Here is a 27,009-nt window from a genome sequence, read left to right as displayed (position 1 = left end):
AACAAGTCTTGTAATCCTATATTTTAAACACAGAGAGGTTTATATAGCTGCTTTCACCAGTACCCAGCAGGATCCAATAGGCAAAAAATAATAATAATGATTGCCTGCAGCTCAGGGAGGGTGTGATAGCACAGCGGGGCTTTTAGTGGTGATGGAGAAGTCTGCTCATCCACCCAGAAAGAGGAAAAGGATAAAGAGAGATAATGGAACATCTTGTGAAAGGGAGAGCAGAGGGTATATGCAGGGACCTTCTACTTATTTTTACATTGTGGCCTGGCTGACAGACATTTGCAAAAGCACCCACAACAGTTTCTCCCCATTCCAAATATTCCCGCTGTAAAAAAATATTGGGGATGCTACTGTACAGAATGCAAATTTTCCAGTGGGCTTGAAGGTTTTAATTTAGTTGTGTTTTCTTCTTATTAAGGGAAGAATACCCTATACAGGTAGTCCTCACAAACACAATTGAGGCCAACATTTCTGTTATTAAATGAGACATTTGTTAAGTGAGTTTTGCCCCCATTTTTACACCTTTCTTGCCACAGCTGTGGAGCGAATCACTGCAGTCAATAAGTTAGTCACATGGTTGTTAAGTGAATCCGGCTTCCCCATTGACTTTGCTTATCAGAAGGTTGCAAAAGGTGATCACATGGGAAAACAACAACAGTCATAAATGTGAACTAGTTGCCAAGCATCTGAATTTTGATTGTGTGTTCATGGGGACGCTGCAAAGGTTGTAAGTGTGAAGCACGGTCATAAGTCACTTTTTTCATTACCGTTGTCATTTTGAATGGTCAGTAAACAAACTGTTGTAAGCCGAGGACTACCTGTAGTAAAGACATCAACCTCATGTAAGCTCAAAAATAAGCCATACTGACCTCAGTGAAACTTTATTTATGCAAGTTTGTGAAGTGTACATAAGTCATGTAAAATTCCATTTAGGAACATGATAGAATGAAACATCTATAGTTCTCTGCTTTGGGGCGCTTTCTCTCTCTCTCTCTCTCTCTCTCTCTCTCTCTCTCTCTCTCTCTCTCTCTCTCTCTTGTGTGTGTGTGTATGTATATATATATATATATTCATATTCTGAGAATATATAATTGTCAAAAAAGCAGGGAAAGTTGGATATGGACTTCAGCTTTTAACTGTTGGCTGTTTGTATGTTAAGAGGTTACTATCTCACAAGTTTGTTTTCTAAAACTCTGCTTTCTGTCTAAGAATGTGACTAATAACTCTTTTCTTGCAGGTGATATAAAAATAAAGGGTATTTTCTTTTATTTCCTTGCAAAAACAGGTGGTTGAAGGGGCGTATGCATGAATTTGAAAAGAAACGGGAGGGGACAAAAGCAAAAGTGATAGTGCTGATTATACAGGAGAAAATAAAGGAGCGAGCTGGAAAAAGGGCAGTTAGAAAAAGTGGGGGGGATTGGTTTGGGAAAGAGGAGGAAAAGAGAAGATTTGGCTTGGATAGTCCTGACAACTTTATTTCCCTGAGCTGTTCCAGACTTTATAAGTGGTGTGAGAACTTATCAGACTCTGTCTGTATTTTTGTGTTAAAGTTCATTAGAGAATATTCTATATTTATAAGTCTACTGAGAGATGGGGTGATAAGTTTTCAACACTTACTCAATAAATACAGCTCTTATGCTTGCAATTTGCAATACTTACTTGTTTTCTGATACATTAAGTGACTAATTAAGTGCCATCAAGTTGTTGTTGACTCTTAGTGACCATATAAATAGATTTTCTCCTTAACCTGGTTTTCCAACATTATACCCATTGCCACTGTAACTGAATCCATCCACCTTGCTGCTGGTCATCATCTTCTGTTTCCTTCCACCTTTCCCAGCATTAGAGTCTACTCCGGAAAGATAGGTCTTCACAAATGAAGGCAAATATACTGTCCCAGGATAATGTTGCAAGTTCCAATCTGGGTCAGTCACTGGGACCAGAAGTTTACTCTTCCGAGCTTTCGGACTCATGCTGGAGTCCATCCTCAGGGAATTTCTCTCTACAGGAATATAGAATACGGAACTTCTCTCTACTACTTAACTTAGTGGGGCAAATTCAAGAAAACAACCAAATCCTTCTGAATAGTAAGAGCAATTTTAGATACGTCTTCATGTACAAAGTAGGATAAATTAAGTATTGTTATTTGTGCCTCAGTGAGAACTCTGGATTGATTTGTTTAATGATTCATTTCTTTGTTTTCTTGCTTATCCATGGCATTTTCAGGAGTTTTCTCCAATACCAATAGAAGTATGCAAGTATCCAAGACCAATAGAAATATTCAAGACAAAATGTTCCATCTTTGGAAAAGACCTAATAGGACATTCAGAATTTGGAACATTTCTGCATCAAAACATTTGCATATCTCTACAGGTAACAGATATGCAAACGTTTAACTGGCAACTCCCTTGTTTAAGTTAGAGAAGGTTCCCTGTGGTAAAGTCATGTATGTAAATTGGGTTTTTCTTTTTTGTCTCCACATTTCTTCTCTTAAATGGGCTTTGAAAATCAAATAGCTTCAGAGAAAGTTCCTGTTTGCCAAACTTAAGTTCAGACACTCTGCTAATGTCATTTGATGCCTAGCCAAGGAACTTGTGAAAAGCATGTTGGAATGAGTCACTAGTGAAAAAGGGATACAAAAGTTTGTTAAAAAAACATTTACAATATTAGGCAGCAACAATCTATATAATTCCATTGTATTTGGCATCAGTCATACTTTATTTTTGTCATTAAAATGTAACAATTCAGGGAAACTGGAATGGGTTTTGAAAAAAGCTAAGTAGATGATAGAAGAAAAAAATCTGAAGTAGGATAGGAAAATCTTTTAAAATATCTGATGGGAAGCCATGTAGAACAGGGGTCCCCAACCCCCAGTCTGTGGACTGGCACTTGTCTGCAGCATGGCAGCAAACGGTCTGCACAAACAAGTGAAGCCCTATTCGTGGGATGCAGGCAGCATGCGAAACCATGTCCATGGAAAAACCTTCCTCTATGGCAGGGGTCATGCGATGGCTGATGAATTCTGGGAGCTGAAGTCCACAAGTTGTAAAGTTGCCAAGGTTGGAGATCCCTGCATCTATGAAACCAGTTCCTGGTGACCAAAAGGTTGAGGCCCTCTGATGTAGAATGCCAAGATCAAGTCTTTTTTGTTTCTGAAGTAGGACAAGGCATAAAATACTTAAGTTAGTGAGGCAAATTCAAGAAAAAAAATCCAAAGCCTTCTGAATAGTAAGAGCAATTTGTGATTGGAACATGTGTTCAAGCAGATGCTGGTCAGTCATCTGTTAAGAATGCTTGAATTTGGAATCCAGCACTACTAAGTGGGGGGGTGGGAGTTTTTGACAATCTAAATGGCCTCTTCCAATTTAGTAATGGGTAACTAATCAAAGGTTAATATGGGCTTTTACCCAATGCTTGAACCTGGCTTTCAATCTTCTCCTGCCATTGACAGTTCCATTTGAGGGCAATTTTCTATATGTGGTCTCAATATTTCCTTTAGCAATGTTTTGATGCATCCATAGGTGATCAATCCCTACATGAGCTCACTACTTGCAGCATACTTGACTATTATTTATTATGAAATTTATATGGTGACCATCTCACAGTTCGAGGTGACTCTGAGCAGCAGGTATTTATAGGATAATAATTTATGTTATCCTGAAAAGTAATAAGTAAATCTTAGGCCCATGGCAGATGTTTGCAAACAGTGGTACAATAAGCCTTTTCAACACATATAGAACAGGGGTAGCAAACTCACTTTCATTGAGGGCCACATCAGGGTTGTGTTTGATCTCGAGGGGGGGCAGGATAGGTGTGGCCAGGGTAGGCATGGCCAACTCAACATCACTCGGCCCGTCCAGGCTTTGTTTTTGGCCACGACGGCCTCCTGCAGCCCTTTGCCAGTGAAAAAGGAGCTCAGAGGCCCCGTGTGCAGTCCCCACGAGCTCTGTTTTTGCTGGCAGAGGGCTGCAGGAGGCCGTCGCAGCCAAAAACAGCCTCTGAGGCAGGGGTGGGTTCTACTTACCTTTACAACCGGTTGCAATGGGGCTCACGCACGTGCACTTCTGCACATATGCAGAAGCTTCCTGATGACATCAGGGTCAGTGGGCAAAGCCTCCCACCAGTTTTACTACTGGTTATAAAGAACCAATCCGAACCGGGGGCAATCCCCCACTTCCCTGAGGGCTGCGTGCAGCTTTCCCAAGCTCTGTTTTTGCCGGCAGAGGCACCACGGGCCGGTCCTTCGCTGTTTCCAGGACGACCCCGCAGGCCAGATGTAAGCAGCCTATGGGCTGAATCTGGCCTTCGGGCCTTAAGTTTAACATATATGATATGAAACATAACATGTTGGGAAAGCCAGTTGTAGAGTATGGAATAGATTAACATATCTGAAACTTCATTGGAGATAGAAAAATTAGGCAGAAAAGTCTAACATGTGGTCAGTAAATACACATTTTAGTATTATAGAGAAATGGAAAAAATAACTAGTATATTTCCTGCCTATGAAAAATTAAAGGCTAATGCACAAAGTTTATTATATGCAACAGGTCATTCGGTTTTTTGCAATATCATACAGAACATTAACTTGGGTAGTAAATCTCAAAATAATCCCTGTGGCTCACTTGGCCCCATACCTGGAATCTATTCGATCGATAAAGAACTGAGTAGCAGCTGCTCATTACCACAGGAATAAAAATAAAGGTTGCATTTTCACAAAGCCTGCATGGCATTTCTGAAGAGTACCAGTAGAATTCAATAATAAACCAAACATAACAATTATATGTCATTTGCATATAATGCAATAACTTCTTTACTGTGCCATTCAGTAACCAGAGATCTCTGGGCACTTGACCAGGTAAAAGTTATGACCACAAATTACCGTACATACATATAATAAATATAGACATATTATAAAGTTGGAAACAAGTTAAAACAGCTTTAGAATAATATCTTGGATTTCAGTATGTTTACTGCAGAAAGGGAAGAGTGTTAAGCTAAGAGATGGTGGCTCGGCTAAAACTATCTAATAAGTTCAGCATGACAAACATCTTCACTTCATTCCTAAGGAGGACCCTACTCCATGCCAGGCATGTCCAGCCCACAGGCCACCTGCAGCCCTGAACAGCTAATCATGCAGCCCCACAAGATTGCAAACTTTTAACATTATTATGTGATTTATATGTGTTAACTGCAAGTAGTCCTCAGCCTACAACATTTCAAATAGTGACCGTCCAACATTACAACGGTACTGAAAAAAGTGACTTATGACCATTTTTCACACTTACGACCATTGTAGCATCACCATGGTCACTTGATTTACATTTGGATGCTTGACAACTGACTCACATTTATGACGGTTGCAATGTCCCAGGGTGTTCCCTTTTGTGACTTTCTGACAAGCAAAGTCACTGGGGGAACCAGATTCACTTAACAATCGTGTTACTGATTTAACAAACATGGCAAGAAAAGTCATAAAATGGAACAACACTCGTTTAACAAATTTTATGTAGCCCAAGACAATTCCTTTTCATTCAATGTAGCTCAGGCAAGCCAAAAGGGTTCTGCATCCATGCTCTATGCCATAGACAGTGATCTATACAAGTTGGAGCAAAAATGAATGGATTAGTAAGGAATCTGCTGTCAGGTTTTATTTTGATGCGAAAGTTTTAGAAGGACTATTTAGCAATCCCCTTTCTGGTTGCAGTTTTTTAGCTTTGGTCTGATCCAAAGCTTTGGTAAGCAAAGAAGGAGATAAAGACTAATAGCAATGTTAATGAAAGCGACCAAGTTTACCTAGACTAAAAATGAGAATGTTACAGGTTATGTATCTTTCCTGGTTTTTCTTGTGACGAATGCTTTGGTGGTTGGAATACTGCATAAAATAAGTGCTCTCAATTTTTCCTTATTACTTTTCCACCCGACATCACCCTTTAATTTTTTTTCTCTTTCTTTGCTTCTCTTTTATGCATATCCATTTATACACAATCATAATAAAGTAAGCTGGGGGTGGTAAAAATTTATGCTATACAGAACCATACATACCAGCCTACAAATGAAGCACAAGTAACTTCTGAATACAAAATGCTCCGAATATTCCTTGGTTTGAAAAAGCTAAACGGATCTGAAAGCAACCCATTAAATCTCAATATCAAAATGTCAGAGTCTCAGTAATATTCATTGCAGATACAGTACTCAGTCCAAGCCTGCCAGATTGCTGACTCGCAGCTCTGAAATGAATGGTATCCAGGCAGTCAATGCCTCTGCCACCGTCTGAGATCCTACGTGCTGCATTGGTTTAAGGAGGACATAGGAAACGGCAATTAACTTGCAAGCCTTGCAAAAAAAAAAAATTGCACTCAGTGACTGTCTGTGTTGGAGATGATGAGCAATTCTGATGCCAAAGCTGTATTGGGTTTTCAAAATCGTGACAGGCTCGTAGCAAGAGCTATTAATAGCAGTGGCAGAGTTAGACATTCCCCAAATAACAAGCTGCAAAATATTTTACAGCACTTATGGGGCCTGATCAAGATTTAGAAGGAAATGAAAATCTTGTTGGAAAATAAGTTCCCTGGATCCATAAAACATGTATTCGAAATTTCGAATAAAGGCAAAACTGTCCATATCGCATGCCTTTATGACGTTTTAGATTATAGTTCAAAACAGCTGCAGCTATATTAGGGTTTGGCAGATGTTCATACTATCTGCTGGCCGTTTAATTTTTCAACTAAGCCGTAAGTCCTGAGGGTGCCTGAGGCATCAGCACATCTTTGGTACAGCAATACCTCATAATGTAGTTGAATGATCTAAATTGTGTTCTCATGATTAGAAAACCCTAATTAACTCAGATGGGCTGCAAGGCATGAAAGGAACAATACGGTAAGGCTTCCTTGATCATGGATGAGGTGCTGCTCACCCACAGGGTGTCAATTTTTGGTATAACAAAGAATAAGGAGAGTGTTATTTTTGTGCCTTGCATTCTACATTCTATCAGTTTAGATTATTTTCTCCTAGGCTAACTCACTTTCTGCACTAACCAACACAGTTGGAAAGAAAATTTGTTTAAATCATATTTTGCGGGGAGCTAAGGAGCGAATGCATTCAGCTGTTCCTGCTCTCACAACTCTCTTAAAAAATGTAGACCAACCTGCCTCTTATCGTATTTGCCAACCAAGCTGGAGTATTTTCTTCTCTCTAACATGATTATTTTCTGTTTAACTGAAAATGGCCTTGGAGAGTTGATTTCTTCTAGTTCTGGGTTTAGTTTGGAAAAAAAAAATATGAATAGTAGAATGAAAACATTGTAGTTAGCCTATAATATTTTGGTGTCTTCCTAATGAGTTGGACTAACTACCACAATGAAGTATTTTTGCTATGAATGGGATTATATTGCAATCAACATTCAGACTACAAAAACTATGTATGTATGTATGTATGTATTTATTTATTTTTCACATTTCTGAACCACTCATGTCCCTCAGAGACGGACTCTGGGCAATGTACACCAAAATGATAAAATATAAAACGGTATCTATAAAAGTTAAACATTTTAAGAGAAGGCAAGAGATTAAATATTCTTTTTAGAGAACCAGCAAATGAAGGAACATACATACAATGCCTATTCATGGCACTTTAAAGTGTGCTTAAATATACTCTTGATTCTTTGATATGCTACATATAAACGCTAAAGTATCAAACATAAAAATACAAGCCAGAGGTTTCAGGGGATGAAGTCTCTTTTTCTCTGCAGTCCTTCATCTACCCCTCAATCCTTTGTGAGAATTAGAAGATCCATTAGAATTTATCCTAGCAGAGGGCTGTGGCTATGCTGAAGGACTCAGAAAAAATAAGTATCCATATCCCTTACTTGAGAAAAACCATTTTAACCTTCTTGTAAGGCCCTATACCAGTGGTGGGTTGCTCCCGGTTCTGTCCGGTTCTTGCGAACCAGTAGTAAAAGCGGAGGGAGGCTCCGCCACCCACCTGGATGTCATAATGGATGATCTGCGCATGCATAGAAGCAGTATTATGCAAAGTAGCATTGTGTCCAATTCTCTGAACCGTTTTTATATTTCTGTGATAAATAATCTAACTTTCTTCCTTATCTGCCTGCAATTTCCGCTCTTTGATGTTTTTTTAAAGTTTTCTTATTTGTAATAATCCTTTAAAGGCTGAGCCCTGTGATAGCATTAGGCAAGAAAACAAAACAAAGAAAAGTAAGTAACATATATTGGAAAATATATACAACTCCTGCCCAGTCCCCCAAATTTTGCATAAGTTTTCTGCCATCACATTACTCATTCATCTATTATTAATTATAACACCATAGTGGTGTCAGTTTATATGTGGCATGAAAAATCATCCAACATTCAGTTTGCGAGTGTGAAAAAATAATTGGCCCCAAAGTCAGTCAACTGAATTAAAGGGATACTTGGCCAGTGGCTTTGACTATTTCATTAGACAATGAGGGCGGGTTTAAATGCATATACATTTTATAAACTTTGACTTTGACTTATGAGAGTGACAGTCTCACTGTATGGGTTCTAGAGATACATCAGGCCCTGCTCAAAAGAAACGGATGCCTTTCAAAGAGATCCTTCATGAAAAAGCCATATATAGATACATATCTCCAAAAGATCCAAGAACCTGCAGGCCTCTTGTTTTGGCTAAAGCCAATGTTTATGACTTCACCACCAGAAAGACATGGGTAAAACGGGATTTATGGGAGAGTAATAGAATGGAAATAATATCTCACTAAGGAGAACGTTGAGGCTCATTGAAGCTTTGCCAAAAAGCACTTAGATAATCTTCCAGACTTCTGGAGGAATGTTTATGTACAAATGAATTTGAAGGTGAACTTTTGACGCTACAGAAGTATTGTTATGTCTGCAGAACTAAACCTTGCATTTCACAATAATAATCTCAAACCAACTGGAGCGTGGTTTGGGAAACTTTGCTGTGTTAGGACATGAGCGATTTGCCATCATGAAAGAATCATAAAGTGTACTTGTATTAGAGAATATTACAGAAGGACAGGAATTATAATGTGAAGTGTTCAAATCTAAATGGGTACCATCAGGTTCTTTGGACCAGAATGGTGATATTTGTTGTAACTGCTGGTAGCTCTTTAAAGGAACTGTGTCTTTTCCTGGACTGACACAGTAGCGATGCAGGCTCAGGAAAATACATATTTGAAGATATAGTAAAGAAGTTGCAACAGAATAGAATAGAAAATAGAATAGAATAGAATAACAGAGTTGGAAGGGACCTTGGAGGTCTTCTAGCCCAACCTCCTGCTTAGGCAGGAAACCCTATACCACTTCAGACAAATGTGTGCAGCAGCTGCCAAAAAAGCCAACACAGTTCTGGGTTGCATAAACAGAGGGATAGAATCAAGATCACGTGGAGTGTTAATACCACTTTATAATGTCTTGGTAAGGACACTCTTGGAATACTGCATTCAGTTTTGGTCACCACAATGTAAAAAAGATGTTGAGACAATTAACCAGAGGAAAAACCTGCCTCCAAAAGTTGTGAATGCTCCAGCACTGGAAATTTCCAAGAAGATGTTGGATAACCATTAGGCACATAAACTTGGTTCACAGGATGGCCTTGGACCCATAACTAATTATTGCACTATTATTCATAATACACTCTAACCCAAAACCAAACAAATCAAATTTAGAGGGGTTTTTTTTAGTTTACTTTATTGTCATTGCACCTCGTACAATGAAATTAAATGCCATCTTCAGTGTACATTATAACTATAAAAATAAAACAGAGACACACATCCTTCACATTCTATACAATTGAATTGAAAACCCGAAATTGCATTAATATTGCACTATATAATAGAATTCAATATAGTTACTGCCTTGGGATAGAAGCTGTTTTTCAGCCTATTTGTCCTTGTTTTTATTATCCTGTACTGTCTGCCAGATGGTAATAGTTCAAAAAAAGAGTTCCCAGGATGAGATGGATCTTTAAGAATGTTTTGGGAGCTATAAAGCTCTTCCAAAGAAGGGAGAGGGCAACCAATGATCCTCTGGGCAATGACGTTAACCCTCTGGAATGCTGTCCTATTTGCCACTGTGCAATTGCCAAACCATACACAGGTGCAGTAAGTTAAAATACTTTCTGTGGTGTCATGGTAGAAGGTCACCAGCAGTTTTTCATTCAGTTATTGTTTCCTGAGAAGTCTCAGGTAGTATAATCTCTGCTGGGCCCTTTTGACCAGTGCTGCAATGTGAGTGTCCCAGGTCAGGTCCTCTTTTATGATAACACCCAGAAACTTAAAACTGGCCACCTGCTCCACTCGGTCTCCATTGATAAGCAAGGGCTAGATATCTGATCTATTCCTTCTATAGTCCACTATAAACTCCTCGGTCTTATTGGTGTTAAGGACCAAATTATTGTCTCCACACCACAAAAGCAACATCATCTTAATCGGCAGACTCATGCCCCTGGAGATGAGTCCCACCACTGTTGTAACATCTGCAAATTTAGTAATAGTATTACTAGCGTGAGTGGGAATGCAGTCATGCACATAAAGAGTATAGAATAAGGGACTCAACACGCAACCCTGTGGTGTATCAGTGTTAAAAATAAGGGCTGAAGAGAGATGATTACCTAATCTGACCCTCTGAGAGCGGCCAGACAGGAAATCCATAATCCAAAGGCAGATTGAATAAGAAAGTCCAAGATCCATAAATTTCAATACTGGTCTATGTGGAAGTGTTGTGTTAAATGCAGAGCTAAAATCTACAAAAAGCATCCTCGCATAGCCCCCCCCCCCACTGTTCCAAATGAGTCAGAGCAATGTGAAGAGCGATGGCTATAGCATCCTCTGTAGATCTACTTCTTCTGTATGCAAACTGGTGTTTATCAAATGTATGCGAAAGACCAGAAATGATGTGCCAGCAGGCCAATTTCTCAAAGCACTTCACGATGATAGGAGTGAGTGCCACTGGTCTGTAATCGTTGAGGTTATTGATAGGGAACTTCTTTGGCAGCAGAACAGTGGTGGAAGCCTTCAAACAAGATGGAATAGTGGACTGGGATAAAGACCGATTGAAGATCCTGGTAAAGACTCCAGCCAACTGATCAGCACAGTCTTATTTTTGTACAATTTTTGTACAATGATTGTGTCCAGTCAGCATCCCTGAGCCTAATCTACTTCACAAGTTGTTGTGTATGTATGTACACACACACACACACACATACATACATACATACATACATACATACATACATACATACATACATATATACAAGTTCCCATTTGGAAGAGTTTCCTTGGGGTTGTAGACTTTTTTTTTTTTAAGCTTGTGTTTATGTCATCTTTTCCCTTGAACAGTTAAAGATCATCTTGTTCATCTGTAACTGGATACCTTGCTAAAGCTGCTTTGCTTGCCAATCGGTCTGGATGACGCTGGGATCTTATCAGGGAGCAGTACTGGCAGAGGGTGGTTACATAAAAGTGAGAAATTTGCTGCTCCTTCCCAGTCTGGCACTTGAAGTATAATGACAATCCTATTTAGAATTCTGCAAGGAAATACCTTGCAACAGAATAGAACTGGAGGGTAAATTAAATCAAACAAGAAACAAAAAGCACATGACATGTGGTCTAGCATTAACTGACCTGGGATGTATATTCATTGATGCAGTGCCCCAAAGAATGGGTACCCTTCCACTTTTCCCCAAAGAATCCTAATTTGCCCTGAGATAACTTTCAACTGACACAAATAAATGGCATCCACCATTCCATTCTTTCTTCCATAATCCATGGAGCAGATACTTTGATTCTGATATAGAGGTGACATATTCTTGTAAATAAGGGGAAAGATGGAGGGATACCAATACTTTTGGCTACATCTGTAGGCAGGCCTGGCTGCTTCTACTTTAGATGCCACCAGCCTTTCCTACCTACAGTCTTCAAGATTCCTTGGGCCAGTTTTCTTGGGCAAGTTGAAGTAGTATGGACTCTTAACTCTCAGAATGCTGACTGGGGAATTCTGGAAGATGAAGTCCATACAATTTTAAGTTTCCAAGGATGAGAAACACTGCCTTCGGATCTCAATTCCTTATTAATCTTAGCTTGGCCCTCTCTTTGAGGCTTCAGCGTATCCTGTACCCAGTCTCCCTTGTAATAAACTTGTCCATTTTGTTTAGACCAGGGATCTGCAACATTAAACACTCAAAGAGCCATTTGGACCCGTTTCCCACAGGAAAAAAACAAACAAACACTGGGAGCCACAAAACTCTTCCTGTGCTGACTATTTCTTGAGTGGCCACAAAACTAGCATATGTAGTTGAATTAAACATTCTACTTTCTTCTGAAACTTTTCTTTTCTTGGATTTATCTATGATTGGCCTACCAGGGGTTGAAAAGCTCAATAAATTGTGTGCCGGCGGGTGTCACACATTGGTGGTTGTGATGCATATTTTGAGTGACAGGGAGCCGCAGCAGAGGAGTAAAAGAGCCATATGCGGCTCCAGAGCCGCAGGTTGCTGACCCCTGGTTTAGACTGAGGTTTGCCTCTTCCTATTGTTAACTCGAGCCTGTCAAGAATAGGAAATGTTTATGTTGCTTTGACAGGAATGCTGCAGAATGGAAAGAAATTTGATTCCTCCCGAGATCGAAACAAGCCTTTCAGGTTCAAGGTTGGTAGACAAGAGGTCATTAAAGGATTTGAAGAAGGAGCTGCACAGGTAAGAGAATTTATGTTTTCCGAATAGAAAAAGCCAGAGTAATCATGCTAACAGTGTCATAAATGAAAGAGGAAAAAAAAGGTATGAATTTAGAATCTCTGCAATGTGTGTGTTGGTATGTTAAAATTAGTATAGGCAGGCAAACAGCTCTAAGGCATATTTACTTTTAAGTAAATCCAGTGCACTCAACAGGACGCTTCAGATAAGCATTAGATAACCCTAACATTTTTTTTATTTTTTATTTTTTTGCTTTTTTCCTTGGGTTTTCTGCTCAGGTTCTCCTCTTATATAATTTCCTCCTTTTTTTTTTTATTTGATTTATATGCCGCCCTTCTCCGGAGACTCAGGGCGGCTTACAATGCATTAAGCAATAGCCTTCATACTTTTGTATATTTATACAAAGTCAGCTTATTGCCCCCACAAACTGGGTCCTCATTTAACCTACCTTAGAAAAGATGGAAGGCTGAGTCAACCTTGAGCCTGGTGAGATTCAAACTTACAGTAATTGCAGACAGCTGGTGTTAATCACAATGCTTTTTGTCTGTTGAGCCACCAGGTCCTTTTGTTCCTATGATTGTTTGATTTCACCCCTGATTCTACTTTTGGGATCACAATTTCATATGAAACACTTCTGAAGAGAATAAAACGTAAGCTTAGAAACTGAATCATCCAGCACCATTTCTGCATCCCTAAAGTTTTCCATCCCTAAAGTTTTACAAGCGCCTTATGAATTTAGGGCATTCTGTACTAATTGAGAGAAGTTAACTAAGTTGACAGCAGCTGAGTATTTACTCTACCTAATACAGGGTTGTCAAACTCACGGTCCATGGGCCGGATGTGTCACATGCTGGCCCCAGCCCAGCCCAGTTTAGCGAAGGGGGAAAAAGTCCCAATACATCACATGATGACACTGTGACAACGCGAGTTTTGACACCTCTGGCCTAATATGGGCTGCCCTGCTTCCCACTTTCTTTATGTAGGAAACTTAGAATACCTTCTTCTACAAGGAAGTAAGGGGCCTATTTAATCTTGTTAGGATTTATATAAGAGCAAGCTGCTTAGTCACTTCTGTAGGTGTTTGCTTCTAACACCTACCTGTTGTCTCCACCTAGTGGTTTGTTGTATGCAAAATTAAATTTAAATGAATATGCCTCACAAAGATAAAATCTCCTTTCTGTCAAGTGGTCAATTTTTTTTGGCCATAATACAGGTAGTCCTCGAGTTATGACCACAACTGAGCCCAAAATTTCTGTTGCTAAACAAGGCAGTTTTTAATTAAGTTTTGCTCCATTTTACCACCTTTTTTGGCACCGTTGTTAAGCGAATCACTTTAGTGGTTAAGCGAATCTGGTTTCCCCCATTGACTTTGCTTCTCAGAAGCCGTCTGGGAAGATTGCAAATGGTGATCACATGACTCGGGACAGTGCAACCGTCACAAAAACATGCCAATTGATCAGGTGACCATGGGGATGCTGCAGTGGTTGTAAGTGTGAAAACTGGCTACTTCAGTGTCGTTGTAACTTTGAATTGTCACTAAACAAATGGCTGAAAGTCAAGGACTATCTGTATGGCAGTGCTTTTCCATTGTCTGCTTAGTGAGGCTTTTTTTTTTCAAATTCCTAGCCAAACAGGAGCATCCACTGAAACTTACTACTTTTATCAAAATGATGAAGGGAACATTGCAACTAACTTAGGCTGCTGTCGTAAACCTATTCATTTTGACTGCTTCCTTTGTTGCTTAATCCTAAACTTCAGGTTTATTTTTCTTTGTATCCCAGCATTATTTTTACAAAATACTCAAGGGACAAACAAATATCCAACATACCTTCCTCCTTTTATTTTCCCAACAACAGCAGCCCTGTGAAGTGAATTGGGCTCAGAGAGTGGAACTGGCCCAAAATCACCCAGCCAGCTTTCATGCCTAAAGTGGGACTAGAACTCACTTATCTTCCAATTTCTAGCTGGGTGCCTTAACCACTAGAGCAGACTGACTCAGATGGACTACCAAGTGTTTATTGCAGTATATTATTGCATCAATTACCCTCTTCCAGCAGAACATTCATCTGAGAATTTGAAAATACTTTTATTGGGCTCGAGTAGCCTTTCTTATCATTCTGTCAATTGCTATATTATTCCTGTATTATTTGAACCTGAACGTTGGGCTGATGGATGAATAGGCATGAGATTCTGGTCTAGGGACAGTGGAAATAAGGCTTTAAGAATCCTACATATTTTTTTGGCTTACAAGTTTGAAGTATTTTTTGGTTCAAAATGGTAGGAAATAAATTTGGTGATATGAATTGCATTTTGATCTCATGATTTGAGGTATAGAACTTTGTTATTGTCAGTTTTAAAACTTGTTACATCCTGGGACATTGGGCTCTCAACCTTTTTTAAAAACTCTTTCTTCTCTCTTTTTCATACCATCTAATGCCAGATGAGCCTCGGACAAAGGGCAAAGCTAACCTGTACACCTGATATGGCATATGGAACAACAGGCCATCCTGGAGTTATCCCACCAAATGCTACATTGATTTTTGATGTGGAGCTGCTCAGGATAGAATGAAATTTGGACTAGTAATTAGAAAAAAATCTGTTAATCAGTGTTCTTTCCCCATTCTCTTTAATGGAAGAAATCTCACTGAAATTTCTATCTTCACTCAAGTTGTCATGCCAATAATGCTTATGAAGTTGTTTTCCCTACTTCCTTTCCCTTTTTTAAAAAAAAAAAACTGATTATTGGTATTTGTTCAGTTAGTTGCTTCTTTGCTATGGAAGTTGTACATTTTATTTTGCACGTGAAGCTTCAAAATTGTGATTAGAATTATATATATAATTGAAAGTTATACTGTATACAGATTTTACTTATTGAACAATTACTGCCTTATAATCCATAAAGGAACATCGGTGCTCAGAAAACAAGTGTACACCATGTACACAAGTGGGCATTAGCCAAACCAAGTTACCTGCGCTGCCACTTTTTTCTCAAGCTGTTCCACTTGCAGCTGTTTAATTAACACATCATGTGAAAACTTTCCAGAAAAATAAAATATTGATATTTTATCTCTGTTGCCTTTCTCGTTTTAAACTACCGTTGAGCCAATACAAGGATCTATTCTGTTGTTTCTGTTGTTGAATGGATCAATCTTAACCAACCAAAATCATGCAGTCCATAAATACAAAAGGTTAATTTGAATTATGCAAATTCCCTATCAATACACTTCAAAGTCTGCATATCAAAGGTAAGAATTTCCAGATCATCTAAGGGTTTACAGAGCAATCTGCTCCAAGTTCCAGTTTAGTTGTCCTCTTCTTTAGATTAAGGAACTTAATCTAAAGGTAGCACTTGCTGAAGTGGGAATTTACACCTCAAAGAAAAAAAGATGGCATCCTGAAGAAAGAATAGTACCTTTTGCTTCTGGAATCTTCCCCATAAACTGGTTCTTTTCTCTTGAATAGAAGTTGGGATGTATTCATTATACTGAGACATATGGTTTGGTTTAGCTTAAAATGAATGTGAAGGAGGGAGGTGGGCACAAAATTGTGTAATATATGTCTGGTGACCGATTCCTCATGGCACTTCTTAGTACAAGTAATGTATTAGTTCTAGTAGAAATGGGAGAGTGGAAGGGTCAATCACAGTTGTGAACATAAAAACTTAATCAACTATATTCAAAATAGGTCATTGCTCAGTCTTGATATACATGTAAGCTCAAACCCACCCAGTTTGAGTATTCAAACCTACCCACTCCCTAAGTATGAGGAGTAGAAACCACTTTCAACTTTTAATCTTAGACTTATTTCTCAAGCTTAGGTTCCTAGAATTTATATCAACATAAACCTGTGCATATGCTGTCAAAATTAGACATAAGCTGAGAATCTGGACATTACTCTTTTTAAGACAACCCAAATATTAAAATTCACATGTTTTAACTCCCTAGACCAGGACTGTCAAACTCTCGGCCCGTGGGCCTGACGCGTCACGCGCTGGCCACAGTCACGCCCAGTTTAGCAAAGGGGGAAAGTTCCGATACGTGACGTGACATTGTGATGCTGCGAGTTTGACACCCCTGCCATAGACCTTTGTATTATATGTTGTATTATATCTATTATATAGATTAAAGGGAACTGTATTTTTTTCCATTATTTATATTAAAGGATGACAAAGTGTTGCTACAAAAGCAAGTGAGAAATGTACTGCATTTATACTATGTTAACTCTTCCATATCTTTTAGCTATTTGTACAGTGATACTAAGCTGCAACAATCTTGAGTAATCTTATACAGTATACCTCCAGACAGTTGCTTCCCATTTCGTTCTAATTATTTCACCTCACCCAGAAAACTAGACCAGAAATAGGATCCTTAAAGCAGACTAATGAAAGGTCAAGCCTCTGGTCTGGTTTCATAAGTTGTAAGAATTTTGGATCCAGCATGTCTATGACCAGTGCATGGTATGGAGCAAGATGTATGTTGTGTTATTGCAAACAACCCAATCTAAGGTACAACCACTATTTAGATATTTGAATCATATCTATGAATTTCCAAACTTCTCAGTGATATCAAAATGCTGGAATGGGACTACTCCTCACGGCCAACTTACCACAGGACAATTCATCACAGGATAATTCAAGGGTGGGACAAGTAAAATTTCAGCTTACCCAGCATTGAGGATTTCTAGCTTGAGAAAGTTCAAACCTAAAGCTTTTCAGTTTTGACTTTGAAAAAATCTGAAAAAACAGCACACAGCCACAAAAGCCTTTTTAGAGCATAAGTAAAATGGGCCTGGGTATTTATTCAAAGAGCACTACAAAAACCAAAAATCAAAATAGCACAAAATTGGGTATGTAGCAAATCATATTACCTTAAACAAATGTAGTATCATTTAGTCAGAAAATCACATAACTGTTCTCTTAAAGACCCAATAAGCTCACTTTATTAAAAAAAAAAATTATTTCTAAAAAATAAAGACATTATACAAGATTTAACCAAATATTTAACCTCTACTGTATCTGATTGCAAGTGTTATCCCCCACTTATAAAACAAAAGCTATCCAATAGCAAAACTGAACATTTCTGTACATTTTAGCAAAGAAAATTCAGATTGCATGTCTGCACAACCCAAAACTCTCTTTGTTATATAAGCAGTTAATGTCATCAAGGTTTATTTTTTTCAATGCTGCCAGATTCTTGGTCCAGCACATTGCAACAGAAGAGACACAGAAGTGGGTCTCTGCAGGTCAGCTATGGAACTCTCAAACAACAGTTCTGAACCACTTGGGACATGACAACCTTAAACTGACATTATTGTGTAGGAGTACATACAAGATAAACTTCCAAGGATTTTTCACTTCCTCACTTCTCTTCCTACAGCCCCGAAAAATGTTACAATGTTTAAAGTACATCAGTTTTTTTTCAACACATTATGCAAAGCAGACAAATTATGGACTATACTTAGGAAGTAAATTACCAAAATATATTTTAAAATATGCATGCTTCTCCTTTACAAAGAAATATGAGACTGAGCCCTCAGAATATGTTACACATCTCACTGACTGTAATGGCTAAAAAAGTTATATTAGTACGGTCTCTTGTGGAAAAATATTATTCCAATGCCTTAGCTAATTTCAATATCCAAGTGCCAATCATCATCATATACCAGTGAGTAATCCTTCCAAAGGTGAGAATAAGCAAGATGGTTATGTAATCAAATGAGGAACTAAAATTATCATTGCTTCATATACCAGGTGTCCATATTTGGGGGTGACATTTGGCCCAGAAACACTGATGTTTTTTAAAAATCCAAAACAACCAGTTCTTTAGGGAAAGTTTTATTTTGGTGGATCTGTGTTTATTCCATATTTCTCCTTCAGAAGCTTGAGCTGTTCTTCTTTCTTCTTTGTATCCATTTTTTGGAATGCCTGTCACAGGACAAAGATATATATTAAAAGCAACATATTATGAATGCAAAAAACATTTAAACCAATTTCACTTTGGGAATAGATAATCTTGTGCAATTCAGATTACTTACCATCAAAATGGTTTGTGATTTAACTACACAATTCATACATGAACTTCTTGAAAACAAGTGAAATTGAGGGTAGGATATGGTATGCTACAATAATATGCTGGCCTTAAGTTATATCTTGCTCAAGTTGCCCCCCCCAGCCCCCCATTATGCCAGTACTCCAAGAGAGAGAGACCTTATGAGTCCTCTTGTATGACTATTTGTAGGTTTGTGAAATGCTTGCGATACATGGAAGTTTGAGACCACTCATACACCACAAACAGTTAAGCTAGATAGAGTAAACAAGTTGGTAGTTGTTTTCTTTAAGGCGTTTAATTTTTATAAACCTCTCTGGAGGGCTATAGTCAAAACTGCATGAATGATCTAGTGAAAGGAGGAGAAAGTATTTGTTCCTTTTCTCTCTTTAGTATAAAACTAAGTTTTTAGAGTAGGAAATCCTTCTCTACCTGACATAGAAATCTCTTAATTATCAGCCACCCCATTCGGCAAGTCAGCAACATGTCATGTTTTACAAAAATATCCTTAACATTCACCAAAATATTAAAAAGTTTTTAAGATTGATTGAGACTATTACACCATGCTACAAGCTCACTGCAGCTTTTAGCAATGAAGTATCAAAAGCTGAAAGAAATATGAAACTGAGAAGGCTAATTACTACATACATTGGCTTTTATTCCCAATGCTACTTCCATATCCAGGATTTATAATCCATAATTAAAAATAATCAAAATATAGTAAGAAAGCAATAATGCATATATACTGTAAATGGACCTTTATACAGGAGGTTGATTTTTCATTTTTTAAAGAGATTTCAGTTGTTTCTTTTTCCAGCTAACATGAATCCCAATAAAGCCTTGTATTACGATAGATTGACGGCATAATTCTGAGATCATATTTCAAAAAGGTAAGAGTAAGCAAAAGAGCGACCTGCAGGTCAATGCTATTTGATGTTAAAGTTTCAATGCTGAAGAGGAAAGATCTGTAGAATTGACTGCAGCAGCAGTGCACACATACACATACACATAATTTTTCAAACTTGACTCACAAGCCAAGCGGCACTTGCCGCTCTACACTTTAATATATCTGTGGTTAGTATTGGAAAACTATGTCTAGAGCTGTTTTTCTTTATACAGAATATATAAAAATGAACAAAACACCATCTCACTTCTCTAACCAGATCCTTCAGTTTGCTACAGCTAAAATCTCCCTGGTTAGAATATCTGAAAAGGAAATTAAGGGTCCCCATAATATTCTCATCAAAAGGGAAAAAGACAGCAGAATTAAAAAATTGATATGCTTTAAGAATATACTTGCCCTGTTTGCATTGTAGTACAAAACAACAAGGTATCTGTTGCACACGTTGAATCCTGACAGATGATCACAAGCATTTTTGGCATCAAAGATATCTTCATAGACTACATAGGCTGTTCCTCTCGTCTCAGGAGTATTTCCTCTGTAGAATAACAAGTTTAATGTCAGCAAACCAGTATTTTGAATCTTTGGGATGACATTTGTCATCAATACAATTCTCCTGACACTTCAGCTGATATATGAATTTACATGTGTATAAGCCAAGAATAGGCAGGCACTAGGCTTCATACAGCATCCTATCTGCAAACCTCAAATTCTGTTCCCCCCCTCCTCCCAAATTAACAGAACTAACATTTTCAGAACTTTTTATATTGGCCTAAAGATATTAAGGGATGAAATAAATAGCTTAATATTCTAGCATCCCTCTGTCCTAGTAAACCACTCCCTTAACGGGGAAAAATTCCTAGATTGAGGCAGTATACAATAGAATAAACTGAAATTATCCATTCTGGTCACTTCACAATCTGCAGCCCTAGGCAACACACAAGCTAACATTTAATCCTAAAACTGAGCAGATTGCTCATCTCTGATTTAAATACATTTTATTACTCATTCAACTGTGCTACACAATAAATCACAGACACATAATTTCCATCATATTTTGTCACACTAGCTGTAATGTAATTTGTTCGCTTTGGCTTAGGGTGATTGAGATTAATTACAGAGCCAGGGAAAGTATCTAACATATCAAAAGAGTTCTAAGTAGCTAAACCAGGTTTAAGAGGTTTCTTGCACACTGACACTATTATAGAAACCATTTTATTAAACTGTGATAATGATTTGTTTACCAACTAAAAAACTTGTTTTGTATAACTACATAAAGTCTAATTTGAAGTTTAATTTATTAAAATACACAACAGACTTACACTCTGATTTGTCGAATAGGTCCATATTTTCCAAAAATGTCATACATTTCTTCAGCTGTGATTTTATACGGTAAATTTCTGATATACAAAATTCGGTTGACTTCAGGTGGTAGACGGATCTAGATACAACAAGCATAACTTTTAGCAACATAAACATACGTATAAACATTTGCTTGTTTTCACTATATTACTTTCAGAGTTCTCAGAATTTGTCTTTTAGAAGATAAAAACAGGCAACTTTGATAAGATATTACTGATTTAAAAGCTTTGCTGTTCTCTCCCCTCCGGTTTAATATATACATAAAGCATCTGATGAGATTTTCTGCAGGTTTGGAGTTCAGTATTACAAATAGGTTATGATGCCCATTATACTTCTCAACCCTAAACATGAGATGATATAACCCAGAGCTGTAAATGTCAAATAGTGATACTATTGAAATCTTTTACTGGTGCCTGGAGACTGTGTGTAGCGCACAAGCTGGGAGTCCTCTTAAAGAGTCACAACTGCTGTTTGAAGAGCTGCACCTATTCCTCTGACACTCATGTCCAAGTTACTTCATAGAAAAATTACTACAATGCTATATATCTGAGTCTGCCCTTCAAAAGAATCAACTGGCCCAGGATGCAATGATGCTGGCAGTGTTGGACAAGCCTCTGTGGAAACGTGTGACACCTCTGTTGTGCGAACTGCACTGTTTATCACTGATACTAGGTGCTATTCCAGGTGCTGCTTATCATCTATATTACCCTGCAGGGCACAGGGCCAGATTATTTCAGGGACCACCTATCTCCTATGGTTTTTGCCCAGCTGAGTTGACGCACTCTGGGTCCCTTCAATTAAAACAGAGCATCTATTGGTACCCAGGAAGTGTGCTGCTTTATTATGGTGTCTTCTCTTTTTCCCCCACCCCCTGAAAGTCTTAGAAATATGGCTGTTCTTCTAGGCCTTGGGCTACAATGGACAGAGTTCTTTATTGGATATGTTTACATCTACGCTTTTTTTTTTTTAATAGAGCAACCAGATCCTGCTTTGTTTTGTACTATGTTTTTACAGTTTATTACCTTGTGAGCTGTCAAAACTCAAGAGCTGAACAGCATATACACTTAAATTAATTAAACTGCTGGAATAACTGGAAGCGGGGGCACTCTACTTTGTGATAGTGAATAGGATGATGATATGGCAATGGAACTGCCCCTAAAGTTTACCTCAATACACATAATATATACCAATGCAAGTTAATCCTTTATATTCTTCTACCCACAACAACTGGTTCTAAGTGTCAATACCTGAACTACAACTGTGGCTGCCAACTACGTGTTACATTGAACTCGGGGTTAACTTATAACACAGTATTACATTCACCTGAGTCCAGTTGATGGCAAGCTGTACAACTAAAGCTGAGGAGACCCACAAGTTTCTCTATTCCCAACCTATCTGTTTCCAAATATGATTTGATTGCTTATTTGTTCCCTATGACTATCATTAAGTGTTTTTCCTTATGATTCTTAACGAACGTATCTTTTCTTTTATGTATACCGAGAGTGTATTCACCAAAGACAAATTCCTTGTGTGTCCAATCACACTTGGCCAATAAAAAATTCTAATCTATTCCTATTCTTATTCTAAAAAGCACGCCTAATTTTAATTTTGTGTTTACGATGTTACTGGTTGCTGCCTTATGCAGCAATCCTGAGGGACCAGACTTCAGTTCCCATATTTCCCTAGTAGTCAATACCGGCCACAACGGCAGGAGTTATGGGGCGCAGGTCAGACATTCGGGCCATTCAGACCACATCCCGTCAAAAGAAAAAGAAAAAAAAAGCTTTTCTCAAAAGGGGAAGCTCTCGAGAAGGCCGGGACTACAATTCCCATCATACATAAGGCAGTTGTGGATGACGGGGATTTTAGCCCAGATGGCTTGTTCTCCCAAACGACAAAAGGCAAACAGAGGGACGGCAAGTTAAGGGAGAAAGGTGTGGGGGGGAGGCGTTCAAAATGGTCACCCTGCCCGACTCACATTCGCGCGTTTCGCCGCTTGCATCGCCATGGCAACGGTCCTCGGATACTTCGGGCTCACCCGCAAAAAAAAAAAAAAAAAAGACCTCGGTAGACGCCGAAACCGCCGAACGCAGAGAAGGTACGCCGAAGCCCCTGTGCTGCGCGTCCTACACTTCAACCGGAAGGAGATCGGACTTCCGTGCGTCGCACTTTCTTCGTCCGCCCACCTCAAATGGCTAATATGCGTTCACGCTACCACGATTTCCGGTTCCTATTAAACAGACACTACAGCAGGGGTCTCCAACCTTGGCAACATTAAGACCTGTGGACTTCAACTCCCAGAATTCCTCAGCCAGCAAATTGAGGAATTCTGGGAGTTGAAGTCGACAAGTCTTAAAATTGCCAAGGTTGGAGACCCCTGCACTAGAGTACAGTGTCAGAAGGGGGGAGGGATTCCTGCGACCGAAGGCCAAAATCGATGTAATTATATTCTTAAACTGGGATGTGCGAAGAGATTTGTTTTTTTTTTTTTACATGACTTGGAAAGATTCCTGCTTTTTTTGCCACCAGCATTCATTCTCCAAGTTGGAGCAGAATTTGTTTATTATTTACCTGGATTTGTGATACATAAAAAAGAAGTACAGTATGTGATCCATTGCTGCTCAAAAATAAAAAGCCGTTTCTTCGCTTACCTCAATCAAATGTACCAGAGTACAAAGAAACAACTGGGAACGGGTTCAAAGAAAGGCTACAGGGTTGATCAATAGATTAGAAATAAAGTCCTTTGAAGAAATGTATATGGAAGCTCTTTAAATAACCTGAAAAGTTGTCTCAAAGAAGAAAGTCAAGGCCTGTTCCATTGTTCCAGAGTGCAAGGCCAAGAATAATAGGTTTATTTTGTGGAAAAGTGGATTCTGATTGATATTGGGAGTGGCTTCTTTTTTAAATTATTACTTATTATTTTGTTGCTTTTATAATAATGACAGAAACGGGGGGGGGGAGGATACCCCTCAAAGATACATGCATTGTGAAAGTAAAGAGGGGAAAACACTTTTTTTTAAAAAGTGAAAAAATGCATCAAAAGAAAAAGGTATAATGTATCATTTTAACTGTAAATAATTAAAATTCAATATACAATCTACGTGTATATGTGTATATAATTTATATAATTATATTTTATTAACCTACTGTATTTTGTATAAATACAGTCCCATATTTCATTATATTTGTCCATGTGAAGTCTAGGACTACTGGCAATCTGCTCATAGGTAGCAAGTACAATCAGATCTTCAATCCATTGAATGAAAGGAGCCATACCTTTTTCTAATAGCGCAATATCATTTTTTTGGCTATAGTAAAGGCATAGATAATCCATTTACTTTGTTCAGTTGTCAATTTCCATGTACTAGGTATGTAGTTCAAAAAATATCATTTGAAAATTTTGCCTTTTGTGCATAAGTATGTTTATATAATTAATAATTTCTCCCAAAACTTGGTAAATAATAAGACATTGCAAAACCAACCGTTTTAAAGAAACATTATAATTAGCACATTAAATATGATCTTTACCTGCTTTTAGTATAACTGTAATATAGGCCTGGTTAAATACCGGTGATAAAATTCCCTTATCAAACATCTCTTCATATATAGTACTTCACAAATTCTTTGCCCCAAATGTTTTATAAATGTTTTATTCTACTTAATAAGGAACCTATTTAGTCCTGGTGTTTTACTAGATATTGGAAGAGGCTTCTTACAGTAACAGTAATAGCAGTTCTATGTATGTAGGTATGTATGTGAATCATGTATGTATATGCATCCTGTACATGATAAGTTTCAAAGTTGGTCCATCCAAATCCTTGCTTTTGATAGCAGCATACAACAATAAGGAGGGGGGAAATTTGCACATTCACATGATTTCTTCCTTAAAGTGGCAATAGTTGGGAGCTGAAATCTTATAATTTAGCCATGAGATGGCAGCAACAGAATTGTCCATAAGGTGTTTTCAAAAAGCAACTGGACTTTGTTTTTTTCCTTGAAAACATTTAGCTTCTCATCAAAGAAGTTTATTCCGTTCAGAACTGAAGCTTTTGTTACAGCTTTTGTGTATGGTACACCCCTTCATCTAAAATAATCATCATGCAGGGATGCCTACTTGTGGCTGGTCTGCCAACATCTAAGAGAGCTACTGTAGATATATTCTTCATTTATTTTTACTGATCTGTAAGATTCATGGCTGAAAATGAGAATAAAATGTTTCATATAAATAACCTGTGTATGGTCTGAAGAAATATACTTTTAAATCTTACAGTCCATCATTTTTATGATCCAAAGACATTGTGCATTATGGCTCTTAAAGCACAGTGATACCAGTACCTCAATTTTAAAAGGGTTTTGTTTTGTTTTTGGTCATGCATTGTAAAACATTGCCCAATGATCTGCTTTCACTTAATCCAATTCCCAGAACTCTCTGTCCACTGTTACTTTTCCTAGCAAAAAATGGCAGCAAAGAACTATAAGATAAACCTTTACTATTTTTTTCCCTTCGTTCCCTAAAAGCGGCCAAAACAATAGAGAACAATCTGGATGTCACAGTGCTTTTCAAACTCAACAATTTAAAAATGTGTGGACCAGCTTTCAAAATGCCTCATGGTGCCTTGAGAACTTGGGGGAGTGGGGAGGCTGAAGTCCACACATATCAAAAGTTGCCAAGTTTGAGCAATACTGCTTTCAATGTTTCCATATCATACTCTTCAGTCTTGCAGGTATAACATCTTGCTGAAAGTGTCTGCATGGCAAGTCTCTGGTTCTCAATGGATAACTTTGGGACAGTCACTTTTGCTCAGACTGTCTCTATCATAACATTGTTGGTCTAAAGATAGAAAGAGGAAGTCCCTTCACATGGGCCACCTTGAACTCATAGAGCAAAGATAGGATAAAAATGCAAAAATAGGCAAAATCTAGGACAGCTTTTCTCGCAAATAAAAAAAATGATTTTAAAAATGTTCAAGTTCTTTTGATTTCAGTTGTTTCTTTTTCCAGCTAATATGAATCCCAATAAAGCCTTGTATTACGATAGGCTGACTTGGCATAATTCTGAGATCATATTTCAAAAAGGTAAGAGTGAGCAAAACAGCAGCCTGCAGGCCAGCGCTTTCTGATGTTAGAAAGTTTCAATGCTGAAGAGGAAAGGTCTGGAGAATTGGCTACAGCAGCAGTGGTGCACACACATGCACACATACTCATACACAACACTTTTAAGTACAGTTAATCCTGGATTTACGATCACAATTGAGCCCAAAATTTATGTTGCTAAGTGAGAAATTGGTTAAGCGAGTTTTGCCCCATTTTACGTCTTTACTTGCCATAGTTGTTAAGTGAATCACTGCGGTTGTTAAATTAGTCACCCGGTTGCTAAGTGAATCTGGCTTCCCCACTGACTTTGCTTGTCGGAAGGTTGCAAAAGGGATCACATGACCCTGGAACGCTGCAACAGTCATAAGTATGAAACAGTTCCAAGCATCTGAATTTTGATCAGAGGATCATGGGGATGCTGCAAAGGTTGTAACTGAAAAACGGTTATCAGTCACTTTTTTCAGTGCCATTGTAAATCGAATGGTCACTAAATGAACTGTTATAAATCGAGGACTACCTGTATTTACAGATGCTTTCAAATCATGTCTGGCCTGACCTAAGTCTTTCCCCTTTTTAAATGGAAATTTTAAATTTGGTTTTAAATTATTGGGGTTTTAAATTTGTTCAGCCAAATTATTTAATTCGTTTTAGTTTATTTTAAATTTTGTATCTATATGTTTTATTCTATGGCTGTTCACCGCCCTGAGTCCTTCGGGAGTAGGCGGTATAGAAATTCAATAAAATAAAATATAAAATAAAAATTCTTTTTCGCTTTCTTTTCCTTCGTTTTGAATCCAAGCCACGCCGAAAACATTACGATCCAACTGCGTTACTGTTACTATATTTGCGATACTAACAAGAGTTCCAGGGTAGTTGCACCGCCTCCGCAGAGCA

At 38.1% G+C, this 27,009-nt stretch overlaps 2 protein-coding genes across 2 annotated transcripts in view; one reads left to right on the top strand and one right to left on the bottom strand.

The window, feature by feature from the left end:
- Positions 1-15,780, top strand: part of FKBP1B (FKBP prolyl isomerase 1B) — a 28,330-nt gene extending 12,550 nt beyond the window's left edge. Inside the window, exons 3-4 of the mRNA XM_034432205.3 lie at positions 12,605-12,717; positions 15,155-15,780. Of these exons, the coding sequence (XP_034288096.1) occupies positions 12,605-12,717; positions 15,155-15,283 (242 nt within the window). The 3' untranslated portion in view covers positions 15,284-15,780. The remainder of the gene's footprint in view (positions 1-12,604; positions 12,718-15,154) is intronic.
- A 1,696-nt stretch (positions 15,781-17,476) lies between these two features.
- SF3B6 (splicing factor 3b subunit 6) lies at positions 17,477-23,256 on the bottom strand. The gene is made up of 4 exons (XM_087886909.1): positions 23,000-23,256; positions 20,982-21,100; positions 20,059-20,197; positions 17,477-18,637 (listed from the first exon to the last, which is right to left on the bottom strand). The coding sequence occupies exons 1-4, from the start codon at positions 23,027-23,029 to the stop codon at positions 18,548-18,550; spliced, it is 378 nt and encodes a 125-aa protein (XP_087743035.1). The 5' UTR covers positions 23,030-23,256; the 3' UTR covers positions 17,477-18,547.
- Positions 23,257-27,009: the final 3,753 nt, after the last annotated feature.

The sequence above is a fragment of the Pantherophis guttatus genome, chromosome 1 (genome assembly GCF_059756535.1).
Source record: "Pantherophis guttatus breed Tessera chromosome 1, ASM5975653v1, whole genome shotgun sequence".
Taxonomy (NCBI): domain Eukaryota; kingdom Metazoa; phylum Chordata; class Lepidosauria; order Squamata; family Colubridae; genus Pantherophis; species Pantherophis guttatus.
This window is presented reverse-complemented; position numbering and strand designations above follow the sequence as displayed.

Coding starts and splice junctions, on each gene's coding strand:
- SF3B6 (XM_087886909.1), bottom strand. CDS start 23,029: ATGGCGATGCAAGCGGCGAAACGCGCGAAT. Junction 21,101..22,999: donor AAGCGGCGAAACGCGCGAAT/GTGAGTCGGGCA, acceptor TGTTGTATCTAG/ATCCGTCTACCACCTGAAGT. Junction 20,198..20,981: donor CCTATTCGACAAATCAGAGT/GTAAGTCTGTTG, acceptor GTTATTCTACAG/AGGAAATACTCCTGAGACGA.